We start from the raw sequence: 23,559 nt of genomic DNA, 5'->3' as shown, positions 1-23,559 counted from the left end.
TTTCAGAACTAACAAACCCGACATGGCCAACAGACTGTATTCTTGGTTCTGTGCCCGTTCTCTCCAGACATGTCATTTTTGAATATGCCATAACTTTCAATAAAATATTCTGTACATGTTATTCTTGGATTCCAGACCATTAAAAATACTACTACTACCACTACCAAAAATAAATAAATAAATAAAATCCAGTGCTCTTGTGGGGTCTCAAATAAAATCTAAATGCACAGTGTGCTGCTTGTATTTGGTTAGCTTAAGAGAATTGCTCCTATTTACCATACTTAGCATTTGCAGATTGGGAATCAACATGCCTTTTTACCACTGTGTGTAATTGAAGAATTTACAGTGTTAAATATTAATGGGAGTGGATATGGGCACTTTACTGCTCTCTGGGGAATTATACTCTGAATAGTCTCTTTAGATTGCGTACGTGTGTATATAAAAACGTTGTCTTGGGGAAGAGACGCAAAGAGCCCAGTGTTAATTTCATAGCATTAGCAGGCCACTTAGAAATCCAGTGAAGACTGGTCTGGGAGTCCGGAAACCTGGACTCTATTACTGGCTCTGCCGTTAATGTGCTCTGTGGTCTTGGACAAGTTGCTTCAAGATCTGTGCCTCAGTTTCTCCCTGTAAAATTATACTCATCTTCTCTTGTAAAGCATTTTGAAATCTATGGCTGAAAAGGACTATATAAGAGCTGCTGGTGGTGTTATTCACCACAGCATTTTCTGTCTGCCTGTGATTGAAAGGCAGTGGGCCTGATCCTGTTATATGCTGAGTGCTGGGCACTCCAGGAGATGCTCAGCTCTTTGCCAGATGAGACTGTGTGTTTGCGTGTAAGCATTTTTTGGTTTGTTTTAAGGTTTGCTTTGCCTTTTTCCCCCAGTTAACATGGACATTAGGCTAAATGAATCCATTAAGCTGGCCTAATGTATTTGAACAGAGAAATCTGTGATAGCTCCTAGTTGAGCGCTCTGTTTTTGGTGGGTTTATAGCAATGGTAGAGCGTATGTTGAATAATTGACACTTTAGGTACATAAGACAACTAATTTTATCAAGGGGTTGTGGTGCCATCACCGGGAGATGAGCTGTCATGTTTTTACTAATGTGACTGGAGCCAGAAAATGGAATTCCAGACATACTGTGAAGCTGGTGGTGGTTTGCAAAGGTTTCCAAATCAGCATGTCTTTGGGCACGCTTCCCCCCTCCAAATTGCATCAGACTGTAAAAGCATTTCCCTTTGGACCAGCTTATAAAACGGAGGGCTGGAATTTTTAAGATTGAATGTGATTATTTGCTTGAAAAGTCCTGACAATTACACGCTCAACTGACTATTTGCATGCTCAACTATTGCAACTGGTGTAATTACCCACTGGAACAATTTACCTAGGACATTCTCCAGCATTCAGTATTTAGCTCAAGAGTGGGTGTCTTCCTAAAAGATACACTGTGGCTCAAAGAAATTGCACTTGAGTATGCAAAAAGAGGGCCGTGCGTGTGCAAAATGGAACTCGTGTATAAGTGCTACATTTTTACATGGAAGGTGATCTTTTGCATGTACAGACATATTCCAAAGGTATATCTTGGGTGACAGAATTTGAAAATATGGCATCATTTTTATTATTAATCTGACTGTATGGTCAATGAACAGTGGTACCTGCTGTTCTCTTGAAGATGTCAGCATAGTGATGAAATGAATTCAAATGTCCCTGGGCTGATCTCTGTTGAAAACACACAGTTTTAACATACATTGCAGGCATGTTTCAGCGGCTTCACTGAGTGTCTCCTTTTTGGACAGGATTTTGGGAAGTGCCCTCGGTTGAGACTGTTTACTCAGGAGTATATTCTGGCTTTGAATGAACTGAATGCCGGCATGGAGGTGGTGAAGAAGTTCATTCATAGGTTAGTTACAGTTATTTCTATGGAGTATTCTCCAACCTTGTGAACATGTTCCTCTTTGTGGCTGAGATGAAAAACAGGAAAAAAAATATCATTTTCCTTGTGGATAACCATGGAGTGGCCAATGTTTGTTGAAACACTGTCAGTACTAGCAAGCACCAGGGAAAACTAGAGGTTCATCAGCACAAATTTGCCTCCTGAGGGCCTGATCCTATGCCAGTTGAGGTCCATGGAAAAACTACTGATTTCAGTGGGCTTCGGATCAGGCCCTTAAGTGAGAACTCTTATCTAGTGCCCTGCTATTTGTGAACCTTCACGGTAGTCTTTCTTCAACTGGGCTACAACAGTGCTGCAGTAAATAAACTCAGGAGCAGCTTGATCCAGATCTCAAAGCGATCATATTCAGTAGGAATTTCTGGGGTTAAATCAATCTCCCTGAACTTCCCCGAATCTCTGTTTCCTGTTCTGGGACCCCTCTCTGCCAAAAAATGTTGTCACCCAGAGACCCCTTCATTACAGTAATGTCGCCTTTTGGTTACTTCCTCCCACCACTATTGTTTCTGTTTTATTTTTCAGCATGCACGGTCCCACTGGACAATGCCCCCATCCCAGGGTCCTGCCGAATCTTGTAGCTGTCTGCTTAGCAGCCATTTATTCTTGTTATGAGGAATTTATCAACAGGTCAGTATGACTTTTCCACACTGTGTTCTGCTCGTTTACAAACTGTGTGTGTGTGTGTGTGTGTGTGTGTACACACACACACATACATACACAAACGGAATCAGGTGTGTTGAGCCCTTACCCTGTTGTATTTGTTTCCATATATCTTGTGAGAAACTGAGCATGTCCTGTGAGTGCCGAGTACCCTTGATTCCCATGGCTAGTCCCCCTGGATGTAATCCACTTAAATAGATAATGCAGAGATGAGGTTTCTCACAAGTTCCCAGTGTAGAAAGGGGGTGTGCAGGCTGCAACATCTTTCAGGATGGTGAAGCTCAACACCTTATAGTGCTCATCTTCCTTTGCACCTTCTGCCCATCACCTTATAGGGGAGACCTGCAGTTGTGACTAGGTCCTATAGAGATGCACAAGGTAAAGAGGCTTCCCAGGCATCCACACAAAGGTCCCTTCCAGTCTGGGGCTATGTGTTCGTGACACTGGGGCAGCTCACGACCTGAACGACGAGCTAGTTGAAATGTAGACTTCAATTCCTTAACTCCAATGCACAGTGACTGTCTCCCCCACACAGTGAGCTATACTAACAGCCAGAAGACCGCTGATTTCTAAAGAGGTGTAGATATCTGAGAGGAGGCCTCCTGTAAATCGTAGTGTAAATTTAGCTCCGTACCTGGGTCGGTTTCCAACCGCAGTCTGTTGTCATGAGACATTTAACCGGTCGGATTCGAGTGCTACCACAAGATCGATGTTAATATGGGCCTGGTGTCAGGCTACTGACGTACTTCTACGTTTTTCAGTCAACATCAAGGGCTCTTTCTGTTTTTGTTTCCTACTCATTTATGCCTATCTGATTTTCCCCATATGTGCTGGCTGTCTAGTAGCCAGCAAAATTTCCTAACTAGAGGACTGTAGACCAGAGTCTGGACATGAACTATATTTAGTTGCACACTTGTACATGAATTTCACGTCAGCTTTGTGTACCTCGGGTGAGAGTGCGGCATTCCCCGCCCCTTTCTGTTGAGCTGGCACAGCAGTCAGACTGATGGAAAGTACAAATCCTCGCAGTATAAGGGCCTGTGGAATGGTCCTTCTGGGGCTTTAACAATTTTCATCGAGTTTTGTGACCCAAATAAAAAGGATAATCATAATCAAATGGGCTGGGGTAAAATACAGTGGGCAGTTGCAGCAGAATGTGGCTTCTCAGCTCCACTGTCTTCCCCATCTTATGTCTGTTATGTTTGTTACTAATGTTATAAGTTTCTCTTTAAAATGCAGTCGAGACAATTCTCCAAGCCTGAAGGAAATTCGGAACGGCTGCCAGCAGCAATGTGACCGAAAGCCTAACTTACCCCTCCGGCTTCTCCACACGAGTCCTGACCTGGTTTCTCAAGAGGCCACCTTGAGCGAATCTCGCCTCAAATCGGTCATTGTCACATCGAACGAGATCCACGTGGAAGTGGAGCGTAACAACACTGCTAACCAGAAGATGACGGCAAATGTCGGCAACGATAGTGAGCCCAACCTGATTGATTGCCTGATGGTCAGCCCCACCTGTAGCACCATGAGCATCGAGCTGAGCGCCCAGGCAGACAGGATCCTCGGCTGCTACGTGGAAATACTAAAAATGCTGTGAGTGACTTTTTACAGCCTTTCGTACGTCGTCATCTTAACAGTTAGGGGGCTTTTCCCAGAGGTCTGTCAACTCCAACATCTGTGTGCAGCCGGCAAGATAAGACAGGGTTGTAAATCTAATGCTAGCACTGAAGTCCAGTGTCTGAAAGAGGCATCTGGTGCTGCCAATAAATTCTAAAAATAGTATTCGGAGGATAAACATGGAAAGCTTTTTTGTACATTGAGACAAGATATTGTTGCTGGCAGCTATTGGTCATTTATTACCCACAAAACATTCCCATTTCACCCCTCTGGACCACTGAGGATTATTGAACATAAATTCCAGGGGGTGGAACTAGCTCTTCTCTTACTAGCTTTAAGAGACACGGTCCCGCCTTAGGCCAACACCCTGTGTTGTGATAAGCACCACAGCTCCCATTGACTTCAGTGGGAGTTGAGTGAGCTCAAATGTCCCTCAATAGGAACTCAGCTCTTCACAGGATTGAGCTCTTAATGTTTTTCAACTCGTTATGCCTGGGTTTTATAGGTGGTTCAGATTTCCCTCCCTCACAAGCTACTCGGTTTATTAGGCAGTCCACGTGGTACAATGAAACCCAGATAAATAAACGACTGCTCAAGAAACCATTACGGAATGCTTGTGATAAAGATGAATTAGAATTTAATTCCATACACTTGGGGATATTTTAACATGGTCTCTGAGACATGAAGTTGCCTAATCAGGCTAGTCTTTTGGATAGGTTTCACTGGAGCAAGTATACTTTCAAGAGGGATTGATACTGAAAGGATTTTCAGAACTAGTTTTTTGGGGTGGAAATTTAGATTATCAACTGGATGAATAAGTAAAATCAAGGGACAACATGAGATGCATGGTAGAGTAGAAAAATTAGAGTGGAACATGTATTCAAACAGTGAAGCTGTGTGACCCAAAAGGATTGCATGTCAGGCTCCTGGGTTTTACATTCAGTTCTACTTCTGAGTTACAGTGTAATTCATAGATTTCAAGGCCAGAAGGGACCATTGTGATCACTAGCCTAAACCTCTCCTATACACAAGCCAGCGAACTTCCCGAAAATAATTCCTAGAGCAGTTTTTTTAGAAAAACATCCAATCTTGATTTAAAATTGGAGTGATAGAGAATTCACCATGACCCGTGGTAAATTATTCCAGTGGCTAATTACCTTCACTGTTTAAAATTTACACTTTATTTCATTGAAGAGCCGATTTGTCATTGAAGAGCCGATTATCAAATATTTGTTCCACCTGTAGATACTTATAGAAAATAATCAGGCCACCCATTATCTTCTCTTTGTTAGACTCAAAGGAGCTCAATCTATTTAGTTTATCACTGTAAGGCATGTTTTCTAATCCTTTAATCATTCTTGTGGCTCTTCTCTGACCCCTCTCCAACTTATCAACATCCTTCTTGAATTGTGGACATCAGAATTGGACACTATTCCAGCAGCTGTTGCACCAGAGCCAAATACAGAGGTAAAATAACCTCTCTACTCCTACTCGAGATTCCCCTGTTCATTCATCCAAGGATCACATTAGCCCTTTTGGCCATAGTTTTGCACTGGGAGCTCATGTTCAGCTGATAATCCACCACGACCCCCAAATCTTTTTCAGAGTCACTGCTTCCCACGATAGAGTCCCCCATCCTGTAAGTATGGCCTACATTCTTTGTTCCCAGATTTACATTTAGCCATATAAAAGGCATATTGTTTGCTTGTGCCCACCTTACCAAGTGATCCAGATCGCTCTGTATCAGTGACCTGTCCTCATCGTTATGTACCAATTCCCAAATTTTTATGTCATCTGCAAACTTTATCAGTGATGATATTATGTTTTCTTCCAGGCCATTAAATGGCGTAGGGCCAATAACTGATCTCTGTGGGGCCCCCACTAGAAACACACCCAATCAGTGATGATTCCCCATTTACAATTACATTTTTGGACTTGCCAGTGAGCCAGCTTTTAATCCATTTAATGTGTGTGCCATGTTAATTTTATATCGTTCTAGTTTTTTAATCAAAGTGTTGTGGGGTACCAAGTCAAGTGTAAGTATATTATATCAACAGTATTACCTTTATCAACCAAACCTGTAAACACTTTTTTTTTTTTTAAAGTACCAGGGTTCATCTGATAATTATTTTTCATAAACTCATGTTGATTGGCATTCATTATATTACCGTCCTTTAATTCGTTATTAATTGAATCCCATTTCAGCCGATCCATTATTTTGCCCTGGGATCAAAGTCAGATTGACAGGCCTATAACAGCGCAAGTCATCCTGTTTACCCTTTTTAAATATTGGTACAATATTAGCTTTTTTTCAGTCTTCTGGAACTTTCCCAGTGTTCCTCTCCTTATTGAAATTCAACATTAACGATCCAGCAAGCTCCATAGCCAGGTCGTTTAAAACTCTTTGATGCAAGTTCTCTGGACCTGATGATTTTAAAATGTCTGACTTGAGTAGCTGCTGTTTAGCATCCTCCCGAGAGGCTGGTGGAAAGGAAAGAATGTTAGCATATATGACATGACTATAGCATCTGTGTTTTCACAAATACAGAACAGAAATATTGAACAATTCTGCCTTTTCTGCATTGTTATTGATAATTCTATCATTTCCATTTAATAATGGAGCAATACCATGGTTAGGAAATTTTTTGGCTCCAAATATACTTTAAAAACTCTTCCTTGCTGTCATTATTTTTTTAGTTTTATAGCTGCTTTCATTTCCTCTCTGACCAGGTCTTTTTTCTTTGTTAAATCAGTACGGCCTCCTTGTTCGATTGTGGGGTTTTGGGATGTCTAGCAAAGTGTCCCTAAACAATTCCCAATTATCGGTCACATTTTTCTGATTGAACTCTTCCTCCCAGCTGATCTTGCTCATAACTATTTTCAGCTTTGTGAAATTTGCCCTTTTAAAGCACCAAGTATATATATTACTGGTCTGGACTTTATTCTGTTTACACATTATAAATGTGATCAAGTCATGATCACTTGTACCTAAGCTATTATCAATTTCTAGTTCTGTGATCAGTTTCTCTTTATCTGTCAAGAAATGGTCTAGTATAGAATTACCCAGTATTGGCTGCAACACTTTTTGAGTTAGGAAATTGTCATTTATAATTAGAAATGTCAAGGATGTTTTAGTGCTGGCAGCAGGAGACCTACAGCATATATCACTCAAATTGAAATCCCTCATGATTACACAGCTTTTTCCCCCCCTGCACATTATAATTAGGTGTGTAAAGAGGTGGTCATCCTGTTCCCTGGTATGATTTGATGGTCTGTGGCAGACATTAACTAATATCCCATCTTGTGCTTTATCTGTTAGCACATTGTTGCGTAACATTCAGGATCATTTTCTTCTGTGTTGTCAGTGACTTGGAAACAGGCAATACCATTACCTCCCCTTTTGTCTACTCGGTCCTTCCTAAATAGGTTATAACCATTTGATTTTTAACATGCCAATCATGCAAATCAGCCCACCAGGTTTCAGTAATACCAACTAGATCAAATTCATGCTCCATAAAATAAATAAATGAAAGTGGTTCTGGGAAAACCACTAAAGTTTCCATATTTTTAATATTTTAATCATACAGGGTGTTGTAAGGGGTAAATAACTGATATTTGAGATGTTTGGGTTACAAGGCATTGTGGATGAAATCCTGACTCTGCCAAAGTCAATGGGAGTTTTGTCACTGACATCAGCCAGGCCAGAGTTTCACCAAATACGTGGGCAAGATTTTAATATGTACTCCCTGGAATTAAATAAATCAAAATGTGGTGACTGAGGACTTCCTAAAAACAAGAGCCAGCAGAGGCCCACGTTTCAGAATTATAAAAATGTGCGAGTATGTTTTGTGTATGCTGTTACCACATTTGCAAGTATACTTGCAGGCATGGCACACTTCGATTATATGCAGACAGATCCTGAAAATGTGGGCTATATTTATCGGCAAGGCAAGTTAAATCCGAGGTGGAGCTGTCGTCATCCTTTTTAGCAGCAAGCTGCTGTAGTACAAAGTTTTGAGTAGGTTCCTCTTTGACTAGACTCCTCTTTCCTGCCCCTTAGAACTGTTAATGTTAGATCAACACAGCATTTGGCTTTGGTTTACCTGGTATCTTGAGAGTCTGTGTGTGCGTAGGTAATGCATGAGATATACCTCATGTTCATCCCAGTCCCCTTGACTCTTGATATTTTCCATAAACACCATGAACTCCCAGTCCCAACGCTATCTTGGGCGCTACTCGTTTTTCTCATTAAGCACTGATGGTTTTATTGTTTTCGTTTCATCATGCAGCTGACACACACATTTTATAAACACATTCACTAACGGGCATGTTCTTCCTTGTGGCCTATCTCCAACTCTCAGGTTACCCATATGATGCATCTGCATCGCTCTCAAGTCTTGTACAGAGAACTATGATTTCATTGCATACTGTACATTAATACACAATTTGTGACATGATCCACAGGTATTTTTAACAAGCTCCTCAACTGAAACAGTGGGGATGGGGAGCCATTACTGCTGGTGTGTGTGGGTGTGTGCGCAAGGGTGTGCGCGCGCACATGTGTGCTGCTGAATTGGCCACCCTGGAGACCCAAGTACACAAAAGGGGTACAGCACATGACCAATGGGTACAGAAAAACCGGTACAAGTTCCTCTACCTGTCTTGCCAGTATGTCCTGGTCCTGACAGAAAAGGCACCACTTTTAACATAGTTCCAATGCCCTTCTATTCCCACTCAACCCCCTCCTTTCTACTGAGACTACTAACAAAGTTGCCAGTTAATGTCCCTCTGTCATTCTGGGTGTTTTTTCAAACCCGTCCTGAACTAGGAAGTTCTATATGCAATAACATTCATTATTTATTTAATTACAATATAATTAATTTAGGGCATATGGGAGTAATCTATTTAGCCTAATTTTAATTATTCAAAGTCTCACAAATAAGCATCCTTAACAATATCTTCAGAAGAGAACATTTCCTGTTCTTCTGTCTCCTGGACACTTGGCACTTTTGAATCAAAGAACCTTTGAGATATTAAAATGTAAAGTTATTCAAAGTAACCTCTAGAGCAGGGGTCGGCAACGTTCGGCACGTGGCTCGCCAGGGTAAGCACCCTAGTGGGCCGGGCCAGTTTATTTACCTGCTGACGCGGCAGGTTCAGCCGATCACGGGCCCCCACTCGCCGCGGTTTGCCGTCCCGGGCCAAGGGGGGCGGTGGGAAGCTGTGGCTAGCACATCCCTCGGCCTGCGCCGCTTCCTGCCGCCCCCGTTGGCCCGGGACAGCGAACCGTGGCGAGTGGAGGCTGCGATCGACTGAACCTGCCGCGTCAGCAAGTAAATAAACTGGCCCGGCCCACCAGGGTGCTTACCCTGGTGAGCCGCGTGCCGAACGTTGCCGACCCCTGCTCTAGAGTAACTCAGGCTTTTTGCAACACAGAAGCTTGAGCACCTGTTTGACAAAATTCATCTCTAACCAAGTTCAGTTTTATCATCCACATTGGGATGACTGTGATAGAACCAGGAATGTTTGATGCTCCAAATATATATCTTTTTATTTATTTATTTATTTATTTAATCCACCTGAGTAACGAAACACCATCATCATCATACAAAAGAAAAACCTATACTAATTGTTTGACAGGTATTGGCAGGTAAACAATAGTCTGGACAGATTTTAAAGAAGCTGTATTCTCACCTGGAATACAATATGCTTTTTGTCCCCATAGTGATGGATCAAACTCAGTGTCAAATAGACTCCCACAGATCCTGGACCCTGATGATATCGTCTATACCAGCCAACCCACCTCCCCCCTTTTTTTTTTTTTGAAAGACAAATAGTCTTAATTTTTTAATTTGAATCTAAGGTAAATTGATTGAAAATTTGCAGTTGAGAATATTCAATTAGAGCATCCGAGAGCTGCCTGCCATTGTCCAGTGCCTGGTTTAAGTGATGAGGATTCTTGTACACTGAAGAATTTCCCGTACAGTAAAAACTTGCTTCCACATAGAGCAAATTTCCAGCGTAATGTCAGCAAGGTCATCTCCCAGTTTCAAAATTGTAAGGAGGGAAACATCTGCTGACAAATTTGGCTGTATCTCCACTTCAGCTGGCTGATTAAGCTCACGCGGGTTGCAGGCTGCACATGTATGCAGGGGTCTCTGGGATTGCTTAGTCTTCAGATTACGTGGGAGTTCTCCTACCTTTAGGGCATATAAGCAATTATGTTACCAAAAAAAGAAAAATGTGTTCCCCAGTTCCCGTCTGGAGCCATCTACTGTTGTCAACCAGGCTAATATATGAGTGAAAAGAGCGGTTAAAGCAGCTGCAAGAGCAGAAGCCACTAGGAGAGGCAGCAGCTTGTAAATTTTCCCATGACCATCTTTCCTCTTTATTATGATTTGTTTCCACTGCTGTCCACAATGTGCTAGGTGCTTTCGAAACCTAAAAGAGGCCCAAATGTCTTTCGACGTGGGCAGTGCATGTAGTTAAGTACAGGACAGAGTTCAGTCCAGTGGCAGAGATGCCTGGAGAAATTTACACTGCTGCTATTTGAGCTTTGTATCTGCTGGGAACATTAGAGGACTTCACTCTCCAAAGCTGTCGATCCAGCAGCACTACATTTGCCTTGAAAACAAGAATGCTGAGCATCAGAGACTACCGACTCCTTTTTCAAACCGTGGCAGCAACATTGTCTTACTGAGCCAAGTGAGTGCCCAGTAATAATGATTTCAGCCCTGAAGTTCTGATCCAAATCTGGATCCACACTGCCTCAAACTCCAGGTTCTCTGCTTGCACACATCCACTGCAGCTTTCCCAGCCTCCTCTGCATTCCCCAATAGGTCAGCACCATACCCTGAATATCCCAAGCAGATTCTCTGATGTCATGTTTCTCAGGGTTGCCCTGGGTTGCTAATATGTTTTGGATTGTTTGTGCTGCATGTGACATGTGGGCAGATTTTCATTTTGGTGAAAGGCGATACCGGGAAAGGAAAATGTATTATGTCTGCAGGCAGATGATTGTGATGGCCCTAAGGCAAAGGCAGTTTAGGCAGAGATTATTTAATTATTATTGGTGGCGAACATTCTGGACTGACAGCGAGACAGTTTTCTGGGTAAGTTACATTGTTTGCAATGGCAAGTGGTCACTCTGACAGCCTTCACATATTTAGCACCCTGATACCCAGTCTGCCCCTGGCTTTCCATGGACTCTGCAGATAGCTGCACGCTCAGTGTAACACCATCCTGACGTTCATTTTTGCATGATTTGGGATTTTAAGCTGAAATCCTGAATAATGGCTGCACTGGGGCTTCTTTCTCGCAGAGGCCCTCCATGGGATTAAAGGGTTGTGATTAGTGAGTCGGAGCCTTCAGTTCAGCAACCGTTGAACAGCTACATGGGAAATTTTGTCATAGGCACTTTTCATTATGCCTTCTGTGTCTTTGTGCACTAACCCTCCCCTGCTGTGGCCTCTTTGTCTGGCTCATTGCAGTGGTTGTTAACATTCAACCAGAGATACTCCAACTCCCTTCCTTTTTCCTGTTTTAAACAGCCCTGACTTGTCCAACAGGGCTTCAGAGCTTTACAGGGACCAAAAAAAGGGAAAAAAATCAACCTTGTGAGTGCAGTAACCTGAGGTGATCTGTAGAGAGTGAGAATGTGTTTGAAGAGGGAGTTGGTGTGAGGAGAATGAGACACTCCTGGAGGCTTCTAATAAGTTTTAGTTTTATTCTTGTTATTTTTCTGCAGTGGTTATTTCATGATTCCGTAGTCATGATTTGGCTGATACAACCAATTCTCAAGAGTGACTAGAAAAGGAGATTAGATGCATGACAAGCGGTTACCTGTATTCCATGTTCAGATTAAACTTCTGTGTCCAAATTCTAAATAGTTCACTTAAGGTAGTTTGCTTTTTTCCTAGTGTTTAAAATGGAATCCGGTTTATTACTAATGTTCCTCAAAGACCTTCCTCCACAAATGACACGTGCTGCTTGAAGTAGATAACATCCCAGCTTTAACATAGAGAGTTACAGATTTCTGGCATGACTCTGTCTGCAATGTCTCACTCTCTCTTCCCTTTTAATAAGCTGCTTTTTTTCCTCCTCCCAATTTCCTTTGAAGATCAGCCAAAAAAAAAAATTGATTAATGCATATTATTACTAATCACAACTCTCCAGATTGCACAAGAAAGGATTTTCACAGCGTAAAACTTAACCTGAGATGTCACAGTGACTTCACATATTAAACCTCAAAGTAGGTTTAAGCTTTTAAGCTTAGGTTGGGAAAGATCTTTAGGTGCTTAACTCAAATGTGTATTGAAGAAGGCTTGAATTTCTTAGCCCAGTCTTTTGGAAATGGTCTGTCTCCTGGTTTAAAGGATCACTTTTCTAATTGGTTGCACTGCATCTAAACATCAGCAGTATATGTATAGTAGAACCTCTGTTGCTGCCCGATTGCGTATTTCTGGTTCCCAGTGAGGTGTGCGGTTGACTGGTCAGTTCGTTAGTCTGAGGTTCTACTGTATTTAATCTCAAAGCTGTTTGGGAGCAAGTCGTAGGTCCAGTGACCGTAATTTTCAAAATGTAGCTGCAGATTGAGTATGAATTGCAAATGGTGAATAAATGGCTGCGCCCAGGAGTGTTTGGCTTTGTCTGTCTTATACAGAGGTCTAGTGGTTAGAGCACAGGACTCCCAAGATTAATTCCTGCCTCTGCTATTGCCTGGATGTATTTTGCTTAACCTTTTTGTGCCTAAATTTACTCATCTGTAGAACAACGATAATATCTCGCAGGCCTGTTGTGAGGTTTAATTAATACTTGTTTGTTAAAGGGCCTGGAGATTCTCTAATGAAAGGGTCTGTGTCGGTGCAGAGTGTTTTTCTTGCATTACCACCAGTCATGCTTCCAGGCAGGCCCATCCCCAGCTGCTATTACATTTGAAGGCATTAACTCCTACATGGAGATGATGGAAAACCAAACCTGCTCCTCTAAAGAATTCCTTCTTTGGGACCTGCTCCCCTGAAGTACATAATGGCGCTGGCTCAGGGCTATTCTTGCCTAGTGTCTGTAAAACTGGCAGTGCTGAGAGCTATGCTCACAGTCCACAAAAGTGCTGTGTGTTTTCAGGAAGAAACTCTGTGAATGAAAGCTCAAAGAGTACTGTAGCTGCAGTGGGCTTGATTCTGGTCTCACGCTGGTTGTACACCGGTGTAAATTCCCTGACTGCAGTGGAGTTGCTCCTGATTTACACCAGTGTGACAGAGGGCAAGATCAGGCCTGATGCCTTTTAGAATCAGTGCCATAGACCTGAGGCTTTCTGTTGCAGAGCACCATACCTTGACATGAGATTTGCTTTGGGCCTCAAGTACTGAAGATAACAAGAGGGCAATAAACAAGTTGGATTTATTAGAGGACATAGCCAAGATTCTCAACTGTTGTTTGTTTGGAGTCTTGGAGAAAACTGAGTCATGCTGCCACCTTACACCAATTTCTTTTACTGTTTCTTGACAAAGGCATTCGGGGAGGAGGCGGGAGAAATCTCTAAATCATGTCCCTAAACTCTATGTTGGCCACAGTATTTGAGACCCCTTGCCTGCTAGGAGGAGCTGCTCAGAATGTAAGGGCTTGTTTATACTTAGGCGCTGGTTCGGCGGCGGGCAATCGAACTTCTGGGTTCGATTTATCGCGTCTTGTCTGGACGCGATAAATCGAACCCAGAAGTGCTCCCCGTCGACTCCGGTAATCCTGCTCGGCACGAGGAGTACGCGGAGTCGACAGGGGAGCCTGCCTGCCGCGTCCGGACCGCGGTAAGTTCGAACTAAGGTACGTCGACTTCAGCTACGTTATTCACATAGCTGAAGTTGCGTACCTTAGTTCGAATTGGGGGGGTTAGTGTAGACCAGGCCTAAATGTGCTAGCTGATTATATGATCATGAAAAAGCAGGCTGTTCTCTGGAATACAGAAACCAAAAATGCATGCCTTTCATTGTTACGTTTCCTCACTGAGTTACACGTCATATGACTGAAATGTGCCTAAAGTGGAAATCAAACGCAGGTCTCCCACATAGTAGGGTGGAAGAGAGACCACTAGGATATGGGACTATCCGAGCTCACAGGGCTCTTGGATCACTCATGTATGTGTTTTTTATGCCTTCAGACTCCCAAGGGGTTGTGGTGTTCGGAAGCCATAGCAGAAAAGGGTGCCAGGTTTTCCGGTGAGCTGGAGTCATAATACTCTTGGCTATATTTATTTGCCTCCCTTCTTAATTTGATCATTTTGATTGTCTCGAGTTGGAATTTCATCAGCTCCTTACATTGTTGTTAATAATCCTATATTCATGCATGCAGATTTTCTTTGCATCATTGATGTTTAGTGGACTGGATTTTACTGAATGTTAAACTGTGTATCTGAAAGATTATGGAAAATCTGTTTTATGTGTGATGGATTGACTAGGCTCCACTAGGGAAGGCTGGTAGGCCCTTTGTACGCAGCACTTTGTCTATATTTTTGTCTCTCTGGGACAGAACTTCTTCTGCTCTTTTATAACTGTTGGGTAGGTTCCTATGTTTATTGCATGTTAACTGAGTAGTGTGATCTTAGTGCTATCAGTACACGATGCACATCTGAGAACATTACGCTTTGTTCATCTCTGAGGAGACATCATAATCTTGTGCCAAGTTTGAAATGAAGTTGGAGTCCCTACTCTCCTAGCTTTTAAAACCAATCTAAAAGGCGACAGTGCTAGGAAGAGCCAAAATCTCTCTTACGCTATCTTTTTTTAGATCTTCCACAGTGTCTCATATTAAGAGCTTAGCTTGGGATCAGCATATGTTTCGGCCAGGAGCTCCTGGACTTCTTGCTCATAATAAGTGGGGAGTGTTAGTATTTAGGACAGAGAACTGGGCATCAGGACTCTTGGGTTCTATTCCCAGTTCTGCCACAGACTTGTCAAATCATTTACATTCTCTTTGCTTCATTTGACTCATCTGTAAATGGTTATAAAATGGTTGTAGTAATACTCTTTGCACAGCACGTTGTGGGGCCTAATTAATTAATTGTTGTTTGAGATCCTTTGATGAAAGAGTGTGGAGTATTATTCATCCAAAACATACCTTCCCTGCTTCTCCCTATTGACCCATCCATTCAAGCAGTTCCCACCTTGTGGGCAGATTGAGGGAATTGATTTTCCAGTAAAGGACACTTACACTTGAAGCCGATCATTCCCTCTAGCCCAGTTCACGTGAACATCCTCCTTTGGAAGGCACCTCAGATAAGGTCAACTATGTCTACAGACATTGAAGATGAAAATAAAATGAATCAAGTAGCAGGATACATCCTACTAATGTTTTACAGAGGGGAGATATTTCCACTTATGAATTGTTTCCCTTTCTTTCTGTGGGATCAACTTAAATAGATTTCTTGTCCTCTACCCTCTTTTGCTAAGCCTTCCCTCTCCCCAGACACACATACAACACTGCTGAAGTATTTTCAAAACAAAATGTATCTGTGCAAAAAATGTCATCTTTGGAAAATGATAATGCTATCTTTTCCCTTTCATGATCTAAATCATCCCTTGGTCCTTGTCTGATTTGAATGGCATCTTTCCCATGTGCCGAGTATTTTAATTTCTTTTTCTTTGGGCATACTTTCCTCTCTGGAGCAGAGAGTTTACCCTTTTATTCCATTGATTGCATGCCTCTTTGTCGTATAATGGAGCGGCTGCCTCTGAGAGGCGGAAGGAAAAACGGTCTAATCAGTTGTGAGTGCACACCAAGTGAAGTTCACAGAAATCTCAAATTAACTATATGTAATTGTTTTATGAAGCAGGCCGTAAAATTGCACTCGGTACTTGTAGGGCAAATGTGAAGGCAGCTTTGTAATCTGGCTCATCCCCCACCCTCCACTATATTAAAAAAAAAAAAAAAATGGTCTGATTAAAGTTCAGAGTGGAGATGTAAATAATAATGGCTTGGTAACTGCAGTTCAAAGTTAGATGAAAATATTACCTAGCAATTAAATGCTAGAAGGTCTCGTAAACAACTAACGTCTTTAAGGTGACATGGAGGAGGACTCTGGAGGTCAAGTCTCAGCATTTCATTGTAAATATGTGATTTATTGTGCCATGCTGGAGAACATGCTGAAAATGAAAAGGGAAAATGTCACCCTAGATCATTCGAGTGCTTCAGTAAATCAGAGAAGTTGTTGCTGCTTACAGTAAATGACTTCTGACTCATTGAACCAACTGCTGACAGTCTGTATTAAAACATCTTGGTGCTAATAACAATGTTCCTCTCCTAGGTCGGACTACGATGACTGGAGACCAGCTCTGGCCAGCTTGCTTCAACCTATCCCATTTCCCAAGGAGTAAGTTCACAGCACCAGATTGTTTACTGAGATCCCCGTTGGTGTGGTTGTTTTATGGTACAATCTCTACAGTCTGTTAAACCTTGTTGCACTGGAGAACTTGTACTTTGGAAAAGTCCAATGGAACTTGTGCCAGGTGGCCACAGAAAAAGAGAGGCATGAAGTTTTCCTGGCCCTGTGTCCCTCTCCCCTTTTTTCCAAGACAATCATGGAGAGGAATGAGCAATTTGATACACTAAGGAGGGGAGGGAGTTGCAGTGGGGGAGGAGGAAGCGCATGACTTGCTATCCAAGGACGTTTCATCCACGTGATCAAGACTTAAATTGTTTGTATTACGGTGTTTTGATAGAAAGAAGAAGCTCCCCTGCCACCTAAGGAGCAGCCAAGCTCCCTCGGAAACCTATTAATGGGCACTAGTGTTTATAAAATGTAAATCTCCAAGGGTGAACATTACAGCCTATAATTGTACAATTTGCTAGCTTATCATGTCCCCCAGTGGCTTAATGCCTTGAAGTAGCAAGGACCAAGTCCGCTGCATCAGGCTACTTGGGCTGTAGCATGGCTTGGGAAATATGAAACAGTGGCATCATTTGCCTGAGTCAGTCTTCCTGAGGTTCCCCGGGGGGGGGAGTATAACTCAGTACCATGATGCAATGCACTTTACAAAATGACCAACAATTGCTTTACTGATGGACGACGCTAATTAGTTGTGACCGAGCCTTGCAGTGCAATTAAAGAACACACCTGGGCCTTTAAGGGAGCCAAAATTCTGTTTACAAATCTAAGTTCTGTGGCCAAATCGTGAAGTTCTTTACTCTTTCTGCTGACCTGAACCTCCCATTTAAGTTAATGGGAATTTTGTCTAAATAAAGACTGGGTAAAAACGACTGGATTTTGTCCCTGTTTTTCGTAACTGTTAAATGAAGGGGGTTTTCTATCTTGGTCTATGTCTGCAATATTGTCCCTTTTATGTCATGTGGGCTGCAGTTGTTTTTCATGTTTAGGGAATGTGTTGGGTAAGAATTGCAAAAATCAATCAATCAAATTCTCAGACCTTTCTGTTTTTAATTGCAGGGCTCTTGCACATGAGAAATTCACAAAGTAAGTGTTTGTTTCTCTAAAATGCCTTTCTACGATACCATAAACAAGTTAGCACCAGCAAGGATGGGTCGATTGGTGTCTTGTCTACAGTATTTTTGTCTGTGATGGTCTGAGCGTATGTTCTGTTAGTAATAGAGTTATGTGGTTTACTTTGTAATTTACTGCTGCAGCAAAAGTCCACGGACTAAAGACATTTGATACTGATAGAATTTACAAAACAGTTTCTCACTGTGCATCATCGGAAGCTTTCCAAGCCTATTTTAAATAGGCACTATCACTTTTAGACCACCTACTTCTTGTGAACGCTGTTCCATTTATTTCTCTCTAAACTGCAAATATATAAATTTAAAGTGTAAGCCACAAGAAATGTGACGCCTGTGTGAATTCTGCAACCAATCAACTGTTGGCTTTCATCCTTTTTAGGGAGCTGAAATATGTGATTCAGAGATTTGCGGAAGACCCAAGACAAGAAGTGAGTCTCTTTTTCCAGTTTAAGCAGAGTAATAATCAAAGGGATTGTGAGTGCACTTGTCAAAACGTTTCTGCAGGAAGCAGTACAAGTGCCAGAGCACTGTGTAGTTCTCAGTCTGCTGCCCTTGATTCACCTAGAGAGCCGAAATGCATTCAGGATATAGGCTGCAGTATTATGAATGGCGTCTTGCCTTGGATATAAACATGTCTTCCATCCTCGGTGGCAGAAATTAGTTGATGATGATGTCATTGCTTTGCAGTAAAGTGCAATCAGCAAGAATTATTTTCCGATTTGCTATATGCTCCCTCAGGCTCTTCCTCGTCTGTTGAAAACAGGGAAGCAGCAAGCTCTGGATCCCGTGATTTACAAAACAAGAAGTTTTTGTTTAGCTGCGTTTCGGTTTCGTTGTGTGCCAGCGACTTTGTTCTCATGAACAAAGAAGGGTATTCCTGGAATCAGCGCATAGCTCTTGCGTCGTGACGGCTGACTGCTTCACCGCCACATATGTAACTTGTTTAACGTAGTCAGCTGCAGCTGATTCAGACAGGGCCTCTCCTCTCCATTAATCTTCTCTATCAGCATGCAGTGAAAAAGAGCTACCACAGAACTACAGGCCAGGAGCAAGCTGAACCTGAATTGTCGTCCATGCCGAGAATTTTTGGCATTCGGGGGTTTTTTTTTTTTGACTCTCTGAGTCAAACTCGCCACTCTGAGGTAACTCCATTGACTTCTGTAGAATTACACCACAGATGAATTTGGCCCAAGATTATGTACGTATCCAAATGCAAGATAATTAGCTTCACCTCCCCCTCACCAAAAACCTGAAATAAAGCTATGCCCATTAAAATGAGAGAGTCACAAGTAGGACTCTTGGCACCTTAAAGACTAACAGACGTATTGGAGCATAAGCTTTCGTGGGTGAATACCCACTTCGTCAGACGTCTGATGAAGTGGGTATTCACCCATGAAAGCTTATGCTCCAATACATCTGTTAGTCTTTAAGGTGCCACAGGACTCTTTGTTGCTTTTTACAGATCCAGACTAACACGGCTACCCCTCTGATACTTGACAAGTAGGACTGCTTGCTGTAATGCATCAGAGTCCAAGAAGGGGGAGGACTCCTCTTAAAGACCATGGAGCTAGATATAATAGAAGCTACAATGGCAGTGGCATGTGCAGAGCCTAATTTGGACTAATGAGTGCCAGTTGTTTGGGCCAGTTCTTCTGCCCAGTTTCTGCCTTTTCTGTCTCTGCTGCAGTCTCTTTCCTGGCTTTCACCCCTTGCACCTGGTGAGGTTTCATAGCAGCAGGAAGAATAACAAAATTTGATAAGTCGAATGAGCAAGCCACAATCTGCCATTGTTGGTGTTCCGCTCACACCAGAAACGAAGACGCACGTGGTGTAGGGAGCTCAGGAATTTAAGCCTTTTGTTTTCTAGTGGAGCTGCTCTAGATTAATGCCGTTTTGAGCTTTGTATGAAGGAAATGAAAAGGGCTGTTCAGCCAGCATTGATAGTTCTACTCCTTGTTCAAGTGTTGATTCCGTTGAGTGATGCAAAAATCATGAATTGCCTGCAGCTCTGTAAATAATCATATTAACACCAAAAGAGGAATCCCCCTTGCTTTGTGGAATGTCTGCTCTGGGGATGCTGGGTGACATGCTGAGAGTATTGGCGGTAGCCCTAACCTTCCAAATGTCTTTGCTTTGTCTGGCAGGTCCACTCGTGTTTGCTGAGTGTGCGGGCTGGCAAAGATGGCTGGTTCCAGCTATACAGTCCTGGGGGAGTGGCCTGTGATGACGACGGAGAACTATTTGCCAGTATGGTACGTGTCTGCAATAACGTGAGTTTAGTCATTTCTTCGTAGTCTTTAGCCAATATGTAGCTGGTGATTAGTAGCTTTATTTGCTTTGTCCCTGTCTTGCAAAATTATGACACTGTGAACCATCAGTGTTTAACCAGTAAATCCAAACCTTCATATAACTGGTTGTAATCCATTGTTCTCACTTACAATGGCAATTTGGCTTGTATGTTAACAAGAAAGCCATACACGTAGTGTTTATAGATCATTAAATAAGCTCCCTCAACACAGCCTTAAAACAAACAGAAGCGGGTGTTTTTTAAAAGGAAGTTAGGAGCTACATTTTCAGAAGTGGATGCTGTCTCACACAATGCAGGAGTGGCATCCACACTTTTGAACATGCAGACTGAGCATTTGTATGGCACAGACAAGCACTAGCACAATAAAAGACAGACAGATGTGCTTGCACATGCAAATAACTGAATTTGCATTCTCATTTTTAAAAATTTGACCCATTTATTTTATTGGTATCACACCCCCACCCTCAAAACTCCCACTGGGTGGTGATCACCATTAATGATCTGATTGTCAGTAAAATACAGTCACCTAAAGGGATTTTGTTCATGACATCCACCCCCAAAGCCTTCGGTCTGAGGATTGAAGGTTACTGTGGATTTTCAACGAAACCGAAACATTGGAACCAATATTTACACACACATTGTAACATGTCTGTCTAGTGTCTCTTCTCTATCTGCATGTTTTCATATTCTGTTTTCTTCTGGGGAATTTAATTGGAGAACATCAACATTGCTCTGCTAGTTATTGTTACTGTTAGAAATCATGGCAATGGACACAGGAGATCCGAGTTCATTTCCTGGCTCTGCTACAGACTTCCCATGTGAGCCGTTTACATCCCTCTGTGCCCAATGTGTAAGGTAGAGTGGGGAGATATTCCTTCCCCTCTTCCTGTTGTGAGGAGACCTGTGTCAGAGCCGACAGGGATCTGTCACTAACTTAGGAGCTTAAGTCCCATAGGCATTTTTGAAAATGATCCTCTTGGGTGATGTAAGTACCTACGTGCCTATCTGTACAGTCACTGAAACTCAAGCTGATCAGCGAATTGTAAACCGGATCCTGGTCACAGCTTAACTTTTTCTCTTCTGTGTTCTGTCCTTGCCAGTCCTAATCCCTGTCTTTGTTAAAACTGAATCATTGCTCTTGAGGTAGCTGTGTGACTGCATGGCATTGACAAGCCCAAGGTAGCATGAGAGAGCCTGATGCTCCTAGCCCATAGCGATATGGCATAGCCTGGGCTCTTTAAAAGGATATTGGTAAATATTTAAAGAGCTATGAATGACTAACTGTAAAGCTTGAAAAAAATCCTGTTCTGACTTGAACCTTAGCATTTCAGTATTTTTTCCTGCTCTTAAAAAAAAATATATTAACAGGGACATTTGCCTGAAAATGAGAACCTTTTGGCTCAGAAAGCACCTCGCTTACAGACAGCAGCAGTAAATCAACGCTTAGGAAACAATGATCCTTTGTTAATGGAAAGTCCTCACGGACAATAAAATGAGGCATGAAGAAAGATACAGTAGTATATGATCTACTCTGTGTGCAGAATGGTTTCTGCTGTAGAATAATTTTCAGAGTTTTCCATGAGGTTTCAGCTGTTCTCTAGAAGAGTCCAATATCGCGGTAGCACTGAGGAACTTCATGAGGCCTGGGGCGAAGCTTATAACATGGATCTCCTCTAAAACATCTAAGGCCATACTCTATGTGGAGTCTGTATAGAAATCATACCTCAAACCTCATTTGTTGTCCATCTGTTGCATAGTATTCTTTGCATGCACACACACATCCAAATTTTCCTTCAGTCTTATGCAATATATGTGGCCACTGTATAGAAATGGTCTATCTGCTGTGGAATAGCCATGCTGTTAGCTTCAGAAAGATGCAGCTCTCACTGCATGCTGTTTCCGGTGTCAGCCTGGCCCAGGAGAAGCTGTAAAAGGTCACACACACTGTTTGGTGAGGAAGCCAATGTGTGATTTCTAAATAGCATTCTATGTGCAGTGCCATGGTGAGCGAGAAGTCCAGGACTCCCCCACTCTCCATTCCAGACGCCTTGGAATTAGAATAAGGTCTTTGCCATTCTCTTCTATGAGAAGAGTCCAGTTTCTTGACTGAATTTTGCAAGTGACTTCGCATTCCTGGCACAAAACTATCTCTGCGTATGTTGTGATGTCACGGCTCCAGGATTGGCCGTAGAATATGGAGTCTGTAAGCTGGCGGAATGACTCAGCAGAGAAGAACGAAGAGGGGCTCAGTGACGTCTTATGTTCACGGGGGGGGAGGAGGGGGGGAAGTGTGTGGAAGAGAAAGCAAACCAGTGTCTCATGAATGGGAAAGGAAAAGGAAGTTTCCCAGTTCTGTCTCAGCTCACTCCCGTGACCAGGCTTGACAAAGCCCTGGCTGGGATGATTTAGTTGGGGATTGGTCCTGCTTTGGGCAGGGGGTTGGACTAGACGACCTCCCGAGGTCCCTTCCACCCCTGATATTCTATGACCTCTGGGGGGAACCCTGCCTTCCCAAGGCATTCCTCTCACATGCACACCCCCAGTTTTCCAAGCAGCCACTCTGATAGGCTAACCTCTTGTTCCAGGGAACAGGTGGTGGTGTCCCTTGTCAGAAAGACTTACTCGCCTCACTCAGAGGCTCTCATCCAACTAGGTCAGCAACATGAAAGTCACCTCTATGAAATGGGTTGATTGCCAATACCACCCCAGTACTTCACCCGGCTTCCTTATTGGCCGTCCCAGAAGAGAAACTGAGCTACAAATGAGAATGAAAGCTACATTTGGGCTACTCTCCTGTCCCTCTAGATCAGGGCTGTGTGGGGAAGACTGCACTGCCACTGCCCACCTGTCCTTGGGTAATTGGAGGACTTTTCCTGTACTGTCAGTTCAGCTCCTTCATTAACCCTGTATTCACTGGGTCAGAATCTGCTCCCACGACTCATGCTGGGTAGCACCTTTCTCAGTGAATTAGTCCCATTTAAATCAATGAGCGATCAAGGGATCATTCAAGAAGAATGCAAAGATGGCCTTTTTTGCAATGAAGCTATTGAAATATTGCAAGCTCTTTGTCACAGTACTGACTGATACAATTTCCCTTGCGGTAGATGGGATGTGGCTCTTTGACTATTTTAGGGACATCCACATTACTTCTCTAATCTCTACCAATCTTCTCTTCTAAACAGGTTCATATTTTAATGGGGTCTTGTTATAAGACAAAAAAATTCCTGCTTTCGCTGGCTGAAAACAAACTTGGACCCTGCATGCTCCTGGCTCTGAGGGGCAACCAGACCATGGTGGAGGTAATTCCTAGAGTAACCACTCAAATATGTTTTGTGGGCAATAAATCGTGTCAGAATCCTTTACTGCCTCTTCCAGAGCAAGACCTACTGTGATTATAGAAACATTAGGCCAACTTTAAAGCTATTGTATAGTCAAATCAAACAAATAGTGAGGGATGTTCTGTTCTTTTGATTATGTGGTTGCCATGAAATATTGTTTTACCACAGTTATGAGCA

General features: G+C 42.6%; 1 protein-coding gene across 4 annotated transcripts in view; it reads left to right on the top strand.

Moving 5' to 3' along the window:
- CMIP (c-Maf inducing protein) overlaps positions 1-23,559 on the top strand; it is a 174,635-nt gene that overhangs the window by 140,969 nt on the left and 10,107 nt on the right. The window contains exons 8-15 of one of the 4 annotated variants that reach the window (XM_034788074.1): positions 1,757-1,902; positions 2,476-2,580; positions 3,853-4,206; positions 16,526-16,591; positions 17,666-17,692; positions 18,116-18,164; positions 19,881-19,988; positions 23,227-23,343. In XM_034788074.1, the coding sequence (XP_034643965.1) occupies positions 1,757-1,902; positions 2,476-2,580; positions 3,853-4,206; positions 16,526-16,591; positions 17,666-17,692; positions 18,116-18,164; positions 19,881-19,988; positions 23,227-23,343 (972 nt within the window). Of the gene's footprint in view, positions 1-1,756; positions 1,903-2,475; positions 2,581-3,852; positions 4,207-16,525; positions 16,592-17,665; positions 17,693-18,115; positions 18,165-19,880; positions 20,007-23,226; positions 23,344-23,559 lie in introns of all 4 variants that reach the window. The other 3 variants (XM_034788073.1, XM_034788076.1, XM_034788075.1) reach the window with 3 other exon arrangements.

Source organism: Trachemys scripta, chromosome 13 (genome assembly GCF_013100865.1).
Source record: "Trachemys scripta elegans isolate TJP31775 chromosome 13, CAS_Tse_1.0, whole genome shotgun sequence".
In the NCBI taxonomy this organism is placed as follows: Eukaryota; Metazoa; Chordata; order Testudines; family Emydidae; genus Trachemys; species Trachemys scripta.
The sequence above is the reverse complement of the archived record's forward strand: the minus strand, read 5'-3'. Positions and strand labels throughout refer to the sequence as shown.